Below are 18,444 nucleotides of genomic sequence, written 5' to 3'. Positions count from 1 at the left end.
GAATTCAACTTTATAAAGTCTATTTTGTGTGTGCTGGATATTTCTCTTGGAGCAGTATTGTATTTACATGTGTTTATCTAACACACCCACTCTGTTTATTCAGACAGACTTAAAGAAGGATAAAACTACAAGTATTTATTTATCCAAATAAAAGTAAACTAGAAGAATTAAGCCTGGGAATTGCCTGTAATTGCCTGCTGAACTGCTAGAAATAGGTGCTTTTTGGGAACAGGAGAAGCCTTCACTGTCAAAAAAATGACAGTAACAGCTACCTACTATTAGCAAAGTTTACCATCCCATTTGATCCACAAATGACTTTCTTTCCAAAAACTGAGGGACACGGGGAGAAAAATCACTTCTTTTCATACTTCCCTACAAGAACTGGACATAGAATATAGCCTGAAAAGGGCCTTCTCTCCCAGAAGCACATCACATTAGTAAGCCTGATCCTGTGCATAAATACCTCGTGTGAACTTTATCATTATCACAGTCTCCAGTTACAGAACTTACACTAGAGCAGATTATCGAAACATTACAGGAACTGAAGTAATTTCTAAGTATGATCATTAATCACCCGTGCCAAGTTAATCACATACTGAGCTCTCTCCATTGTTCCATTAAGACAGGTACTTTATCTTAATTAGAGCTACTACTTCAAAAATTAACACTAAAGACAATTTAAAATGTCCTATCAGAACTAATATTATATTCTCTCACCCTCTAACTCCACTCAAATTCTCTAATGTGGAAAAGGAAGTATGAAAGACTGGTCAGGTTTCTGGCTTCTCCCGTCATTAGATATTTGCACAAAATCTTTCTCCTAGAAATATTCTTACTGCGTATTTTATATATAGAAAGTCTCAGGGGGTAAGAGTCTTCTCTGTACTTCATGCTGTACAAGTACTAGCATTTGCAGTCTGTCCTGGAAAATTTGATCTACACTTTTACATATATGGCTCTTCTAAACAATCTTTTCATTTCCTGTGGTGAAGACAAATGCAAAGGTGATGTAATGATACTTCACGTTCTCTGTCTTGTAGAAACTCTTCAGGTAAAAGAAGAGCCACAAAAATATTATCACTTCCTCCAGTCTCAGTGAGGGGAATATCAAAGTTTAAGAGACTATACACACACAAACATTATGTCAGCCCCTGCCAAGCCAAATCAACTACCAGTTTCCTACTGAAATAGAAATCAGCGATGTCAATTCTAGTAATTTTCTTAGTCTAACTGGTGATGTCACAGACAAGATGAGCAAACCTATGGAGGCACTTTCTTCCAAGAAACTCTAACAGGATACTTTTGTATCCCTGTTAGAGACAGAAAAACATATATCCGGAAAAAAAATGCCTGCAGGAACAAGGAAGAAGTAGATAGCTTACACTCTAGGTGAACGAAGAGGACGTGAGAACCACGATCTAGGATGTGGTAGGTATCAAAAAATGAGTAAAACTCATCACTGGAACAATTTGTCAGTTTTCATTTTCAATCAAAATGTATGTATTCTTGAAGTACTATCAGTAATCAGCAAGCCACAATTTCCCAAACTTATTTTTTGACTTGGTAGCACACAGTTTAAATGTGGCAAAATGAGAAATCGACCATTCATTCTGATAGCAAAATTTTTAAATACCAATCATACTGTCTCAAGAGTTTTCAGAAAATTCAGAAGGTAGCAGAAATTAAGACCAGTCAGGAAGGCTCTGAGAGGGCATACTCCATTATGTAGTACAAAACTCATTTATTTCGGAACAGTTTTCCTTTGTAAGAATAAAATTACACCAAACATAAATGTTATTATTCTAGAGTAGCCAACAAAAGCGTACAGAGATTTTGTTAACAGAAAGAAGTGGGGCATCAAGGGGCATTACTTTTCCTAAAAGGGATGTATTTGAGACAGATTCCTAAGTACTTTTAAGTTGATGTGTGTGTTCCCACCACTACTCCCAGAAGAACAGGGATGAAGAAGGAAAGAGAATAGAGATTTCCTTCAGCTTTGGTAACCAGGGAGATAGGTATAAGATATATCAAATCTCAGAATATTTATGTATCTAACTCACAGTTAAGGTATGGAAATAATATCTTCAACGTAAATTTACTTGAGAGTAAATTTCAATCTGTTTACTGGGATTTTTCATCTTGGTCTGTAAATCTTGTATCTGTATGTGGTACAAGGGAAAACTGATGATACTAGCTCACTGTAATAGCATATAAACCATTGCTGAATTTCAAACCCTTAAAATATAAAAGCAGTTCATTTCTTCCAATGAATGCAGGAAAAAGGGTACTGAATGACAAATCTAAGCTACAGAATCTGTTGGCTACGGAAAAAAGCCAACAGATGTTCACCATGAAGCAATACACCTGGCAGCAGTAGCCTAGCCAATCAGCCTATTTGTTACCAGGAGAGCCACATCATGAATGTGGGGATTTCTTATGGACAAATCCATACTGGAAGGACTGATTTGGTAAAACTTGGAGTTACTATTGACACGGATGGAAAAAAAAATACAGCACATTCTCAAACAGTAGTTTAAAGGCATACAGATTTAAGTGTAACAGCCTAAAAAGAATCTTGAAGACCAAGCAGAGATAAAGTGCACGCAGATAAAGCAGGCCATTCAAATTTTTACAAGATGTCTTTCAAAGAGCTATATGACCTATATGGACAAATCCATAAGAAATTAGGTTTCATTAGTTCTGATTTTGAGAGAACAACTTGTTAAAAGAATCTTCCCTATCACTAAGTTACTCAGCCACGAAAGACTAATAAGAGAGTATCTGCATACAGCAGGATGTAAGAACAATCCCTAAATGGATTCAAAACCCTGCACCCTGCATCTTATCTTAGGCTACATCTAATTGTTTTTATATGCAGCACAAAGTACAGGGTCAGAATCATAGAATGGTTTGGTTTGGAAGGGACCTCTTTAAAGATCATCATGGGCAGGGACACCTTCCACTAGACCAGGTTGCTCAAAGCTCCGTCCAACCTGGCCTTGAACACTTCCAGGGAGGGAGCAGCCACAACTTCTCTGGGCAACCTGTTCCAGTGTCTCACCACCTTCATCATAAGAAATGTCTTCCTTATGTCCATCTATACCTACCCTCTTTCAGTTTAAAACCGTTGCCTGTCACTACAGGCCTTGGTAAAAATGTCCCTCTCCATTTTTCTTATAAGCGCCCTTTAAGTAGTGAAAGGCCACAGTAAGGTCTCCCTGGAGCCTTCTCTCCTCCAGGCTGAACAACCCCAAACTCTCTCAGTCTTTCTTCATATAAAAGGTATTCCAGCTCTCTGACCATTTTCATGGCCCTTCTCTGGACCTGCTCCAACAGGTCCATGTCTTTATTGTGGTGGGGACCCCAGAGCCGGACGCAGCACTCCAGGAGTGGTGTCATGAGAGCGAAGTAGAGGGGGAGAATCACCTCCTTGGACCTGCTGGCCACGCTTCTTTTTATGCAGCCTGGGATACAATTGGCTTTCTGGGCTGCGAGCACACATTGCCAGCTCATGTCCAATTTTTCAGAATGGACAACACAGTACTTAACCCTTCCTCACTCAAAAATCTACTCCCCTGGTCTCAAAGAACTCTGATTTGGGCTTCGTGCAATTCAGATAAGCCATGCATCATGATTCAGAGTAACTCCTACTTTCTGTTAAGTTACACTGGAATAATTCTTGCTTATCTTGCATGGCCACATTAATCCATTCTCTTAATTTTTTAGTTAGTTTCGGCCACGGCAAGTTGTGGCCACTATGTTCGCACAAAGTAATTTGATGTTTAAAATCTCAGTAAATTGCTCCAGCTGCTTATCAGAGACAGCACTGTGAGCCCAACTGTTCATTTAGATTGCTAGCCAGACTCAGTCTGTATGACGCCTATAATGTGACTCATCACCTACTCTCTAAAGAGAGGAATGACTACTGTGCTGCAGACGTAGTCAGGACTGCAGAGAATTTCCTTTGTTGCCTTGCAACAGTCTATACTGATTCCTCAGAAGGGAGAAAGATCTTTGCATCGGGTCCTGTTTACTGTAACTATCATTCTAAATGGTTGGAGTTGCTTGCATATATCGAGCAATAATGAAGGTAAGATGCACGTCATATGTTCTTGTATAACATAGCTTTACCTTTCCAAATAACCTACTGCAAAAGGTCTCAGCATCTCCTACCTTCCCTATGGTACAGCTCAATATAAATAGGTGGAAGTTTTATTTCACAAATAAACACATACTGAGGTGTTATTTTTAAGAACAGAAGGAAACTTAAAGTAACCTACGCATCTATTGACACAGATGAGAAAAAAAATACAGCACATTCTCAAACAGTAGTTTAAAGGCATACAGATTTAAGTATAACAACCTAAAAAGAATCTTGAAGACCAAGCAGAGATAAAGTGCATGCAGATAAAGCAGGCCATTGAAATTTTTACAAGCTGTCTTTCAAAGAGCTATATGACCTCTTAATCCATCTTCTCTTCTTGGAAACTGTCTGCATCATTCATGTAGTCTTCAAGATCATTATATCTCTGCAAATAAAATAAAAGTTGTATTATTTTATCAATGTTTAATAACTGAATTACATAAAGACTGCTTTTTTTTTTCTTCAGTACATTAACAAGCATGCCAATAATTCAGAAGCAATGATATCTGAAAGATTGCTAAATACAATTGTACTACAAGTTGTCTTAAAACAGTTCATAAAACGTTTCTGAATAATTCAAAGTACTTCAGTATAAACAGAAGAGTAGAATATCCTTGCTGTGCCTCACATACGTGTTTCCACTCTTCCTAAGTTACAGTTTGAGTTTGTTCTGTTGCTCCTTTCAAATGAAACAGGAGCCTGCCCACCACAGCCCAGAGATCAGGCAGCTGTCAAAAAGCTTCATGTCAAAAGTTTACACAAACTCTGTGTGAACGCAACAGCATACCACTGTTTGACAGACTGGGTCAGCAGAAGTGGATGAATGGTTAAGCTGAGTTATATTATTGACGTCCAGTAATTCAGAACTGATCAGTTAAATCAGACATTTTACCTCAGCTTACTTTTATCTGCTTGGAAAAGGATACATCAAATAACTCAGTCGTACCTTCTGAATCCACCCACTGTCTTCCAACTGGCTGAAAAGCCGTGTGACTGTGTCTTTGACTGGTTCATCCTCAACACCATCCAACTCAGTAACAGAGCTGCAATCCATATACAATTTGTATTTGAAGTGCTTCAAATTATGATAAACTCTTGTACGATTTGCACATACCACGCCAACCTTCAAAACCTAGGCCAAAGTGAACACATCATTCTCGATAGAATTGTGACAATCTTGACAATATAAAGAATGGCTAAGTCAGTCTAGTAAGATTTTATCAGTCACTCTAAGAAGATTTTATGAATAATGAAATAAACAGAATGACACTACATGCATAAAATCCGTGCAAAACCATCTAGTTTTCACAGCCACAGCAGAACAATTTTTGAGCAAGCAGGCGACCAGCAAGTCTATGCAATGGCAGCTTATCAGTACTGTTTTCTTGCAAACACAACCATGCAACTGGTAGTATCCTTCCTGTCTTCTGGTGCAACTTTGTCACAGAATCACTAACATTTTAGACAACCATCAGATTGTGAAAGTAGAGGAAGAGAAATTACTTGAATACTTTTGCTTAATATGCAGTACTTCCTAGGGACATGAAATACCAGTTCTAGCATTTTGTAGACTGAAAAATCAGTATTTCTTCAAGAAATACACATGAATACAGATAGACATATGCCTAGAAACATATATTTAATAAATACATATATAGATTGGATTTCATAAACATAAAATCTGAAAACCGAGGTTTTATACAATGCAAATGTTAATATGCAACTGCCTGGGAGGTATAGCTACACCATAACACTGTATCAAAGCCTCTGCATCTCCCAGTTATTACTAGTTTTACTTCTACAAATTCCATGCAGAAAAGACAGAACTGTCTTACTTAACAGTTTTCTTTACAGCAGTATTTATAGATAAACAAATGGTAAATAGGCATGTAAATACAAAATCAGAGCATGGATTAGAGTATTATTCTCTATCAGCACTAACATTAAATACAGGCAAGTATTTGCATGTACCTTGAACTCAGATTTTATACAAAGATATTAAGCAGTGAAGGTGCTTACCTGAAAATACTGAGTAATATATTGGTTACAAGAATCTTTGGCAAAAATCTAAATCTTCCCTAAGAGCATGTGAAATTGGAGGTGTGGGGAGGGAGAAAGAGTCAAAGTCCATCTGCATTTAAGGACATCCTGCCTTTCACAAGAGTAAGTTTTGTTCCATTTCTACAAGAGTAGTTAGAGTACGTACAACAGCAAATCAGAAGAGGAATCTATTCCCTGTGCACTCAGGTGCACCGATTACTATTCCAAGCCATGGAGACAAAGCCTGTCAGGTAAGAAATCTACATCTGGCTGGTTTTTGGAGGTCTGGTTTTCTACACGCAAAAGCAACATAACTAATACATGCGTAAAGAAATTCAGCTCCTGATACATACAGGAGAAACTGATTTAGTTTTACTTAAAAACCCCAAACAACAACTTATCCTTCAAAGGCAGCATTGTTTTGGACTGCTGTCACACCTTTGCGAGTAACAAGCAGGTAAAAGGCTAAAGGTCTTTGCACCAGTGATGCAAGCTGCAATTGTATTGGTATTTATTTCAGATCACATGCACATATATCAAAAAAACAACCATGTTATATGTTACAAAATTATCTCTTCTGAGCCACAACAGTGATACCCTTTATTGCTGCCATTGATAATAATCTGAATACTCTTTTAAATTATGAAAAAGTTAAGTTTTAATTAATGCTTACAACCAACGTTTTCAGAAAGCTTTTCTGAATGCATGACCAAATGTTTGCATCTGTGAGTAGTTCCCCCAAACACCTGACCTACTTGTAAAACCTAGCACTAGCAGTATCTACTGACAATAACAGTAACAGAAAAGCATATTTATATTTATAAATATTATATACACTAAAATATGTATTATTTATATATTTTCTTAAATATATGAATATACTTAATTTCTTAAATATATTAACCAGCAGTTCCACTAACACAAGTAAGTGTAATATCACTGAAGTGAAAAGAGACACACTCACCTAAAAGAACTTTTGATCTGACCTACAGTAGATGGTTATTAACTGAAATTTTTACCACCTTGAGATAGAAAATTCCTATTCTTATATTGCAATTCTCTACTGGTCATGTACATGTACCTATATGCAGCTCCATTTTCTACTCTTCCTATAACTGAAAAGCTAAGGCTTGTGTTTGGTGCTTACAGGTGCTTCTGAAGTACAAGACTTACCAACCACCGCATAACCTTGATTCATTGAAATGATACTTCTGGAAATTTGAAACACTGAAACCACCAAGAACGGAGCTGCGGCGTTTCACAAAGCATTTCAAAACTTTTCAAGCATCCCAAGCAATGAGGTGTGGCATCTGGAACATTATGTGATGTAAAATAAGAGATACCATCTTGTATCAAACTGATGGCCCAGTTCCAGCCCTGCGACAACAGCCAGCAGGAGATTATTTGGGAAGTTAGTGTAAGATGCAAGACAAACACCAGAATGATGATAACATTACCACAAAGCTTCTAGCAGTCAACAGTTAAGACAGTCTGTATCACCCCAACTACCATGTTCCACAGTGTGGCAGAGGCCTCCCCAAGAACCTGTCTAACCCCTCTTGAGATCCACTAACACTTTTCACTTCCAAACTATCTTGTGGCAATGAGTTTCATAGTTCATTTATGTGCAAGGTGTAAAGTATTTCTGTATTGGAGAAATGCCAGAGGCAATAGCTAAATATCATATAAATGTAATATGTATTGTGTTTTTAAAGAAAGAAAGATTGTCTAAAAATACAATGCTATTTCAGAATGCAGCTTTGGAAAGAATCTCAGTACTGTACTCGTTCTAATTTTTTCCTCTTGCAGTTCTCAGTGACTCTGTCCTAATGCTTCACTTATCTACTCAAGCTGGCCATATCAGCCAAAGTTGTGTTAAATCACTTTGTATGGAATGCAGGAGCATAGTCCGACAATAGCACAACATGTAGTAGCTGAATCCATGTCCTCTAAGCATGATTATAAATGGAAGTAGAACACCAAGACTGGGAGTAGAAAACAGTTTATAATCCAGGTGACACAGCAAGCAAAGAAGTGTGGGGGACACCTATATCTCCAAACTGTTTGATTCTCCCCAACTATGGAGGAACGGGAACTGGCAGCCACACACAGAACAATGACCACAAGCCTAAGCAAAACTGGAACAGATGTTTCTCGTCTCTTCTCTTTCTACTGGCAAAGCAGAATACTTCAGAGATGAGAGAAAAGGAAAGTTTTATGCAGAAGAGGGTTGGAGGTCTGTTTTTGTTCTCTCCACATCCACTTTTCTCAGGTATTTTCAAATAAAACTTTAGAAAATATTCCAACTACATGTTTCCATTCAATCTGATCTGCCAGTGCTGAACTGCCTTCTCTTTCAGTCAATTAAGTTCTCGAAGTGCCAGTTTTATGTAGCTCTGTGTGCGTTTTTTCTTTTTTCTTCCTTTCTTTTTTCTCAATTGGCAGGACAAGTTGATCAATGCACTGCCAGCAGAACTTCAAAGACTACTTGAGAACAGTACCTTCAGCAGTCTAAAGTACAGGTCACCGTAAGAACATGAAAGTTGCATTACAAAGTCACTATCAAAAATTACTTAACTCTCTCTCCTTGGTCTGTTCGACAGCCCCTGAGCTATATTGAGCATGCCCATGGCAGGCATCTCATCAGATGCTGGGGTAAACAGAGTATAAAAATCTCTTATTTTCTACTGTTAAGCTGAAGAGGTCAAAAATGAACCAGCAAGTTAGTTTAATATTCAATATTGAATATTAATATTCAAGTTTTTTCCAAAGTGAAAAATAGCCGATGCTTTACATAGGACAGCATTTGGACAGCAGTGAGGGAATTGCTACTGTTATTTTCACAGTTAAGTTGGAAGTTGAGTAAAGATTAAATCCTTGTGGTAGTTCAGTTTTGCTTAGGTAAGGCCCATGATTCCCATGAAAACCTGAAAAATTTTAAATTAGTGACCTACATTTAGAGACCCATACGTAAGGAAGAATAAGGACTCTACGATGGACTGCAGTATCAGTGCTAGTATGATTGCCAAGGACTTACTGTTTTCCTGCAATAAACAAGGGAAAAAGCCTTGCTGGAAAAGCCTAGCTCTCTTGACTATCATGCATGCACAGATTTATCAAAACAGAGTATTAACAACTGCTGCTCAGAAGGGTCTGTAATCTATTTAAGAAAAAAAACTGTGGCACAGGTTTGCCTAGATTCTGCATTACACACAGAGTGCAATAGGATGACATAATGATAATCACACTGACACCCCTCAAATCTCTAAGTTTGAATATTTGCAAAGATCCAAACAATATAGGCTTGAGCGTCAGTAAGGTGTACTTCCAGTCTGATAAACGCCTCACTTTATTCTTATACAAGAAATCCCCTTATACCACATTACAAAATATATTGTAAATACAACTTGTTCAGACACTTTTCTCTGTTCAGCAAATACTGTGAGGAACTTCAGCTGTATAGATTCTTTTATGCTCAGAAAGACAAGGAATATACCTTCTATACCTCCTGAAAGGGAAGAAAGGCAGAACTCAGATATCAGCTTCGTACACAACTGATAAATTGTGTGCTTTGAATTTATCATAAGAGGTCATGAATTAGATTACTTAAGGTCATATGCATACCTAATCATAACAATTACTGGTAGTTGCAAGTTTGAAGGGAAGATCCCCAAGTGTTAGGAAAACCCAGTTCTTAAGAGTCCAGGTCTTCAAAAGTCTCAGCTGTGAAATGTAACAAAATTGACTGCTCAAGTCATCTAGAATGACTGCCTAGCGCAACATCATGTAACAACATGAAAAATGTGTTTCATTCCAAAAATCTCATTTAATCTAAAACGTAGAGACAACTGAGTGAGAAAAAGACAGAAGACTACCTAAACGGAAGTGTTTTCTAGTTTGGACAAGTAGTTCTGATAATGCAATAATGAGAAAAAGGCTCTAATAAAATGTATTGAAGTAGTTAGGAACAAGTCTTCTCAAAAGGAGGTCAGCAGTTTCAAGTGTCAGTGCAACAGAGATGTCAAGATACTTTGTCCTGAGTGAATAGCTACATGGGAAATAGCAGATGTGAAAAAATCTGAAGAATGAAGCAGTAAATTCTGACTAGATTGCACTTGGACTATTAGAATGACAGTGGCACTATTTCACTCTACCTGACCTAGAGCAAACAATAACTGCTGGGGGTGCACATGGATGCTCCAAATGCTAGGGGCATAGTAGGCACAGAATTAGCAAACTCAGTGACCCAATGTAGAACAAACCTTACTTCCAACAAAAGAGAAAACACAATCAGTCAATGGAGATGATTGTCCATTATACAGAAAGTTATTTTTATAATGTTTCTGAAAGCTAATCAAAGCAAGATTCCTGATGGGTAAGTCTTAAGGGTATTATAGGCACACACAAAGGTAGAAGGCTTTCAAGTGATCTAATTTCAGTGAAAAGGCATTCTGATATTTAGAATTTATGTAAATCTGAAGCAAATGTCATTCTTGATTTAAAGCCTCAGACTCCTGGCATACAGAAACAGGATCTATTAAAGATTAAAAAAACCCCTCATAGTATTTCTCAGGTACTTGGTGAAAACCAGGAATGTCAGGCATGTTCAGAGCATCACTCAGTTGTGTAATTTCTTTACGATTGATTTTCCTTTCTTTAAGCTTTAGGATTTGCAATCTTCTATTAAATGTTCTCTGGCAAAACAAAAAACTACTTTAGAAATAACTGATTCAAGGGCTCGTATGAGAACTTTGGTTAATATGTGAATCTTCATGTGTGCTGTCGGCCTCTGACACACAGTTTCAGACTGCCTCCCCATGCACCACAAAAGACAAGCATGCCGAGCAGGATGTGTAGGACGCCATGTACCCAGAGTTTCCTTCTTGCCCTGGATGAGACTCAGACTGCAGACATTTGAAACAGAGGAAAAATTGAGGCAAGTGTCAATTTTGACTTGAAGGCAAGCTTTATCAATAAACCCTATTGTATGTCTCAGAATCCTTTATCTTCTTTATCACGAAGTCCAGCTCATGGTTGGGTATACTTACTAGCCTTTACCGTGGTGCAAGGACATGTGCTGCACCAGGTACTAGTATTAAGTGGCAAAAGTAGGGAGGAAGCAGCACTCTGATCATTGTGATGCAGGCAAAAACAAAGATCACAGAAAAACATCAGATTTATTTTCTTGATAGAAGTTAGGTTTCTTTGAGAATACTTTTTATTACCTTTTTCCCAACATATAAGAAAGGATGATGGGGGTGGAGGGGAATGCCTCTATTCAGCCTTTAAAGTTTCACAGGAACTTCCTTCATAATTCCTAGCTAAATCTAAGACTCCTCCAAACTGCAAAGTGGTCCTCGTATTTTAAAAACTAATACGGTTTAGACATGGAAGTACAGTAGCTTAACTCTTGCTGCTAGCATTATAGACATTAGGTATGTTGATAGGATTTCTATTCTTTGTATGATTTTCTGTAACACTAGACAAAGCTTAAAAGTAATTATATAGGGTGCTTGTTTGAAGTTACCTGTTTGTCATCCGACATGAAGTCATCCACTTCCAAAGTTCTACTATTATAAAGCTTTCCAGAGAGCAGCACATTAAACTTACAATGCCGATTCAATTCACAGGCCTGACAAGACTTATTTTCTCGATTTTTCAAGATTATGCGAACATCTGGATAACAATCCACACGCTCCTGAAAAACAGATTCCAAACAACATTAAAGAACCTCTGTAAACTGAAAGATGCTTCAGATAGGCTGCTGAGTAGCCTTAGTGTGAGAAAATTAGTGTGAGAGAAACCAAGGAGATTACAATCTGAACTCTTTCACCATTCAGTTGTGAACATATACCTTCTCAATCATTTTCCAACACTTCACTCAGTTCTAATTTGTTAATTCTTTCTTTCGACTTCAGACCTAAAGAACGGCTCCTGCATCCTGGCACTTATTTTTCTCTCATCTCTCTTTGGTTTGAGGGGGTGGGGGTGCAACTATATCAGTTGGTCTGCTACAAATGAATACCCTGTATCTCTCCGCTGGCCATACTCCATTATTACAGTGATTATTAGATCACCACACCTATCATACTACAGCTAGTCTAGTAATTCACATACAATGACTAAGTTAGTGTATATTGACTTCATTTCTTTTGAAGTAGTAGAAGGTTCATTATGAACATACTGGTTTTATCTTTTTGTGGGAGGAGGAAGAAATTGTGTTATAACATTTAGAAAGTCATAAAAAAATCAAAAAGTTATCTGCTGAAGTTAGCAGGAAAAGCATTCACGTAAATGAGAATGGATTCTGTTCTGTTACCTAAATGTTTATCTGGTTATAAACACACAAAATACTTCCGATATAATTATCAAAACAAGTTACATAAGTTAAAGAACAATGGGTTTCTATTTAAAAAGTATATATAATTATAGTAATTATTGTATCTTTACAGAGAATTACAGCATAAAAAAAAAAGTCAGTAATAATATGACTTGGAGCCCACCTCACTATTCCAAGTAGAAGCTACATACCTTGTATCGATCTTTCCAGCGACTTCTAGAGATTAAGTTCTCAAGACGAGGTTGAATGAAGCGGTCATCCAAATAATGAAGTGAGAGCAACATATCTTGCGCATATTTCTTTTGTCTTGTTCCATCTGTTCAGCGACAGTCATTACTAATTTGCTGACCGCCCTTATGTTGTACAAGTTTCTTCAAATAAAATTTTCAAGGACATTATGCTTCTGCATACTAAGAACTATGAACGAGGCTGTGCTAGACCAATCACTCACAATAAAAAGCAAGTTTGCTACTTCTTAATGCTGAAGTAGCTGCTTTTAATTCAAACTAATTAAGAGATTAACTTCCACTAACTCAGAAAAATCCATTCTGTGTTATAAAAATATATCTTTGTAATGCTAGGCTATGTTCATACTATACAACATTCTTCAGAAAGAATACAACCTCCAACTCGCCCGCGTAGCTGATCTACCTCCAGCACCTTGGCAGTAAGTTGTTAGTTTTGCAGAGCAGATACAATTTGAAATAGAGGGAAGCTATAACAACATAAAGCTGGCAAAGTTTGCTTACTACTTTTCGTAAGTTTGTTTTCATTTGGTAAAACAAAATTAACACCTGAAAGAACTAGCTGGGTAGATGAAAGATGTTTTTAGATCCAATACACAGCTTTTATTCTGAAGTCTGTGGTGTACTTCAGTTTCTCAATTCCCTCTTAGTTCCCAACAACACCAAAACCTCCTCTGGCACTTTGCTGACTCCTTCCACAACCTGACACTGACAGTCCTCTCACTAATACCACCTTTACAGTGCTTCTGAAGCTACATGTGAGGTTGACATTCAGCTCCACTAGACCAAATGCCAAAAAGCACTTCCTCATAAAGAACAAGACAAGAAGTACTGACTGAAGTTAAAATTTATTTATCTGAAAGCACAAATGTTAAAAAAAAGGAAAAGAAAAAAACAGAGGTGCAGTAATCTCCTAGAATTATTTATTATCTATCAAATTCCTCAGAAAAAGCTATGAAGCACACATATTCACAAATTAGCTGACCTTGGATTGTCTTCATTGAGATAATCTACTTTGAAATGAATTTCACTTTCATGTTGGAACTGTTACTGCTGATCAGTAACACAGTAACACTCCCCTACATCTCAGAATGCCTTCTAAGTTTAAAAAAATTAAGTCCACACATTTTTCCAAGATTACTCTATCCTTTCCAGATAGACTTTTTTTTTCGCCCCAAAGTTACAGAGCAGCAAAACCCAGATCTCAGGACTCTCAGTCCTATACTCTAATCAGGAGACATGTCTTTCCCTAGAATAAGTGTCTTTGTGTAACTCTGAATGCACTATTATATTATTTAATACAATTTACTTACCATATAATGAGCTCAGGAAAGTGTCATCAATTGCATTTATGAGGAAAGCCTTTACTATTCTTTTGAAGTGTACATAATGATCACAGCGAGATACTGGGAAGAAAGCAAAATAATCAGATTTTTTTTTAAAAAAAGATGTAAGCAATGGTAAGAATCCTTTAAGAATTTTTTCCATTATTGTAAATTTAGAATTTTAAAGTCATTTAAATATGGATTTAAAAATAATTTCAGTGTACAACATCCACACTCTTAAGTCTTTGTCTTTAAAAAGTGCTTCTCATCCCAATGATCTTAATGAATTTTAGCATCCTAAAGTCACATGCCCTTTCAGCAAGAAGAGCCCACAGTAGAGCTACAAACACTAAAAGAAGAGAATAATTTGTTCTATGAATAGCAGGAAATAATGCAAATGAGAGAAGGCCAGGCTTATGGGCTGGGGGTTTTTTGTTTGTTTTTTTCTTTTTTTCTAACTTTCTTTCAAATATACACAATTCTGCTCAGGTCTTTACTGGGGAAGAAATATCACAAATGCTTGTGACTATCTACAGCAGCACTGACTGTCCAATCAGTACATACCTGCTTCTGAACAAAAAAATGCATAAGATAACTAGTATAAAGTTCCGTTTCAAATCTCTCTGCTCCATCTAGATACTAGTTTTCATAAAAGATCAACTTGAAAAGTTTTCTCACTCCATGCAGTTTGCCTGCAATTGACCAATGAATTCAGAAACACCTATAGACCTGTGCTCCCAAGTCTCACCACCATGGAATAAAAATACATTAAAAAAAATCCCAAGCCCCCAAAGTCCCAAACTCATGGCAAGAATTTTATATCATTCTCCAGAACAGAATCTGGCCAGAATTAACATAGCTGCTCGTAGCCTATATCACAAGATGGAGGATGATTCTTATAATAGGTCTCCACAGGAATGACTGCATCATAGGTAACCTACTTTAACCTAAATCAGACCAACTTAAAAAAATCTGTGCAACAAGGTTTCCCCTCCTTCCCCCCAAATTATACCCTCCCTTTAACAATATACAGAAAGACTGTAAAAGTTTAGTGTGGAAATCAGAGTACTTCCACAATAAATTGCAGCCTTTTAGGAATCTGCTTTTAAATTATCATATCCGATTACATAGTATTTATGTTTACAGTGCACTAATATTTATTACAGCACTACAAGCAAGTTATACATATAGATCTTACGGTGTGGGACATAGTATGCCAGCAACTCGCTATTTGATGTATTTAGTTTCTTCTGTGGTGGCTGGTTTTCACTCGTTATGTGCTCTGTGTCGTCATCATCATCTTCCTCTTCCTCTACTATGAAATCTTTCATGCTGTCACTGTCAGTTTCACTACCTTCTGTTGGTGTGAGGGGCATGTGACAGAATGGTTCCTCTTCTATTTCTCCTTCACCATTAGAATCCTAATTAAATTTAAAAAAGTATTTCAAACACAAGAATTTTCAGTATTTGCACTGACAAAGTACTACATATATTGGATAAGACTTTTGACCTTCTAATAATATAATTTGTTCAATTAACAAAAAATAATATGTTTCAAAAAAATACATCATTCTGTCCTAGATGACAATTACGTTTAGCTTTAAATCAGTCATTTCCATGTACCTCTCCTCAGTCTATTTGTAGGAATTAAGCTAACATGAGATCTCTAAGTTACTTCAGCAGGTATTTTGATTCCTGATAAAACCAATTTGATAGTCCTCTCATGCATCTCTTTGAAAAAAAAAAAGATAAAGTTTTTCCTTTCTGACTATGCAGAGAAGACAGATACCTGCTAAGCTGCTTAGTCATCAGAATACCCAAAAGAACAAATTGAATTCTTAAATCCTCAGTGATTAAAATTAAACTCAAGATAAAGGTTTTCAGCAGCCAATATTGTTATTTAGTTAATGTGACAACTGTTAAAATGTGACAGAACTACTGATTTGTCATGAATAAAAACCAGAACAAAATAAAGAAAATCCCACTGATTTATTAGTCTTTGCCTTGCCCTACATTCAGTATTTTCTCCAATTACATTTCAAAGATAAAATCCAGACCTCACAACTTTCACTGCTCCAAGTTGCTCTTTGTCTTGCAAGTTCTTTCAATTTTGCAAACACTTTCTGTTTCCTATTAGTAGAAACATTTTCTGTAGGGCAGGTTTTATCAGGCTGATGTTCTTCGGAACTGTCATCTTCATCCATTATACAGTGGCGTTTAGCAAAAACTTTTCTAACAAGTATATCACTGCCCTCACTTTCATCACTGTCATACAAGACAGAGGTGTTCAACCTTTTACGCTTCCCAGGTACGATGCACTCATCTTCACCATCTTCTGTTACTTCCCCACAATGGCTTTTCTCTTCCTGATCTGAAAGTCTGTTCTTTACAACAGTTTCATCTTTCTCATCTACTTCATCTTCTGATGTGGTAGGTTCTTCCTCCTCAGATGTACCTGAGGATTCGTCATCGCTGTCAAGTAGTATGAGCTCCCTTTTAGTGCGTCTCCAATCAACTCGGGATTTGGATGATGACAGTTCTGTTCCTGCTGTCTTATTTCTTGTTTCGTATCTTCTGACAACTGCTTTTATCTCCATTAGAAGGCTGTGACAACACACCATAATATAAATCGGTAAAACAAAACACTTATTATGTCATTAAAAGAAAAAAGTACAAGGGCATGCATACTTTGTTACATACACTTATGACTTAACGATATCATTATTGGCATGCAGAAATCAGCACCAAACAAAACTAAGCATGCACAATAACTTCTGAAGAGAATATACCTTACTCAAAAAAATGTAGGAAAGAAGAACTACTAACACCCAGCATGAATGAACGGGAAAAATCAGGTCGGAAGTGCAGCTGCAGACCCCACCACGCCCTCCAACACTGGAAGCCTGCAGCTGAGGCAGGGCGCTGCCCCGCCCCTGAGGGGCCGCGTACATCACCGGTGCAGGGTGATCACCGGTTCAGGGTGATCACCGGTGCGGGGTGACCACCGGCAGGCCTCCCTGAGGAGCGGCGCGGCGTCCGCAGCCGTGCCCGCACCTGGGGAGGGACCGCCCCCCGCAGGCCGGCGGGCCTACCCCCACCTGCCTGCCCCGCACCAAGGCCCGACGCGGCAGCGGCGCCCCGAGACGAGCCGTGCCCGGCTGTCGCGGCCCGGTCCCGCCTCTACAAAGCGGGACGGGCCTGAAGCAGCAGAGCTCACCCCGCCCGCCCCGCTCTGCCCCGCAGCAGCCCGCACAGCTGCCGTTACTTTTACCGTTAACGTTCCCGCGGTCCAGCGCTGGAGCCGCTCAGGAGAGACTACCGCCCCCCTGCGCTCCGCGCACCGCGATTGGCCGCTTTCGCTGTCACTCAGCCGCCGCGATGTTTACGGAAGTGCTGGCAGGCCGCGGCGGGCGGAGGGGGTGTGTGTCACGTGGTGTGCCCGGAGCTGCGTGTTGGCGCGCAGTGACGGAGAGACCGAGGTCCGGGGTTCGCGTCCCCAACGCGCCACGGGGCAGCTCTCCGCCATCACGGCGCCTTCCTCGACAGGTTTCAAGCAGAGTTAGAGCGTGATGGTTTAGTTATGATGGCGTTTTTCCTCGCTGTAGATGCATTCCTGAGGAAAATCTGTGTGGGCATGTGCAGTACAGCACCTCCCGAAAGGGGCTGCCAGTGACCACTGTTGGTGACCGGTCACTGGGGGCTGCCCTGGGCTGAGGCTTACCCCACCAAAGCAGCTTCTTCAGAGCAGCCAGCACTCTTCTTCTCTGCAGCCTTGGGAACAAACTAGCTAGACTTACTGTGTTCCACCCCCAAATGATGGGGGATGTGAAATCTGCTTGTGGCAGCTGTAACTATAGGGATGTTTTGGGGGTGCCAGGCTGGGGCCCAGCTGGAGCAGAAATCCCAGTGTTGTCTGTGCTTGGGAAAGCCTCTGCCAGCCCACCTGTCTTTCATGGGCCTCTTAGAAGAAAACACTTTCTTTGGTGTCTGTATAGCATATTTTGGGTGTGGTGCCTGCAACTCCTTGGTGGGCTTCCCAGCCAGAAGCAGGAGCTTGCCAAGGGCTCTGTCTCTCTGTGGTTTGTGCTATATCCATGTGGAAAATCAGAGGCTGGGTGACACAGAGAGGTCCTACTAGTGCCTGTGCTCAAGGAGAGACCTGCCAGCTCAGCACGGGGCTCTTTTTCTTGGTAATAGCAACTTCACAGCATGCACTGAATTGCTAAGCGTGTGTGCTGCTCTCAGCTGGGGCTGGCCCTCATGTGGGTGATGCCTGCAAGCAGTTGGTGCTAATTGCTCTAAGGGGCCTCAGACAAGAATGCACACAAGGACATAATTTTTGCAACTGTG

At 39.0% G+C, this 18,444-nt stretch overlaps 1 protein-coding gene across 4 annotated transcripts; it reads right to left on the bottom strand.

Annotated features, from left to right (window-relative positions):
* Nucleotides 1–1,721: 1,721 nt before the first annotated feature.
* On the bottom strand, nt 1,722–17,447 carry CCDC82 (coiled-coil domain containing 82). 4 transcript variants are annotated; one of them, XM_074816209.1, is made up of 8 exons: nt 17,366–17,447; nt 16,152–16,698; nt 15,293–15,515; nt 14,083–14,175; nt 12,716–12,840; nt 11,712–11,882; nt 5,091–5,276; nt 1,722–4,529 (listed from the first exon to the last, which is right to left on the bottom strand). In XM_074816209.1, the coding sequence occupies exons 2-8, from the start codon at nt 16,689–16,691 to the stop codon at nt 4,464–4,466; spliced, it is 1,404 nt and encodes a 467-aa protein (XP_074672310.1). In that variant the 5' UTR covers nt 16,692–16,698; nt 17,366–17,447; the 3' UTR covers nt 1,722–4,463. The 4 variants fall into 4 exon arrangements, with proteins under 4 accessions (XP_074672310.1, XP_074672309.1, XP_074672311.1 ...); XM_074816208.1 differs by lacking the exon at nt 17,366–17,447 and adding an exon at nt 16,889–17,228; XM_074816210.1 differs by lacking the exon at nt 17,366–17,447 and adding an exon at nt 16,884–17,223.
* Nucleotides 17,448–18,444: the final 997 nt, after the last annotated feature.

The sequence above is a fragment of the Strix aluco genome, chromosome 2, assembly GCF_031877795.1.
Source record: "Strix aluco isolate bStrAlu1 chromosome 2, bStrAlu1.hap1, whole genome shotgun sequence".
Classification (NCBI taxonomy): Eukaryota; Metazoa; Chordata; class Aves; order Strigiformes; family Strigidae; genus Strix; species Strix aluco.
This window is presented reverse-complemented; position numbering and strand designations above follow the sequence as displayed.

Bases quoted from the DNA above. Each gene is read 5' to 3' on its own strand.
- CCDC82 (XM_074816208.1), bottom strand. From the start codon at position 16,929: ATGCTGGGTGTTAGTAGTTCTTCTTTCCTACATTTTTTTGA. The intron at 15,516-16,151 runs GTCTGGATTTTA...AAATTTAATTAG, and splicing joins GGAGCAGTGAAAGTTGTGAG to GATTCTAATGGTGAAGGAGA. The intron at 4,530-5,090 runs GTACGACTGAGT...TTTTATTTGCAG, and splicing joins ACAGTGGGTGGATTCAGAAG to AGATATAATGATCTTGAAGA.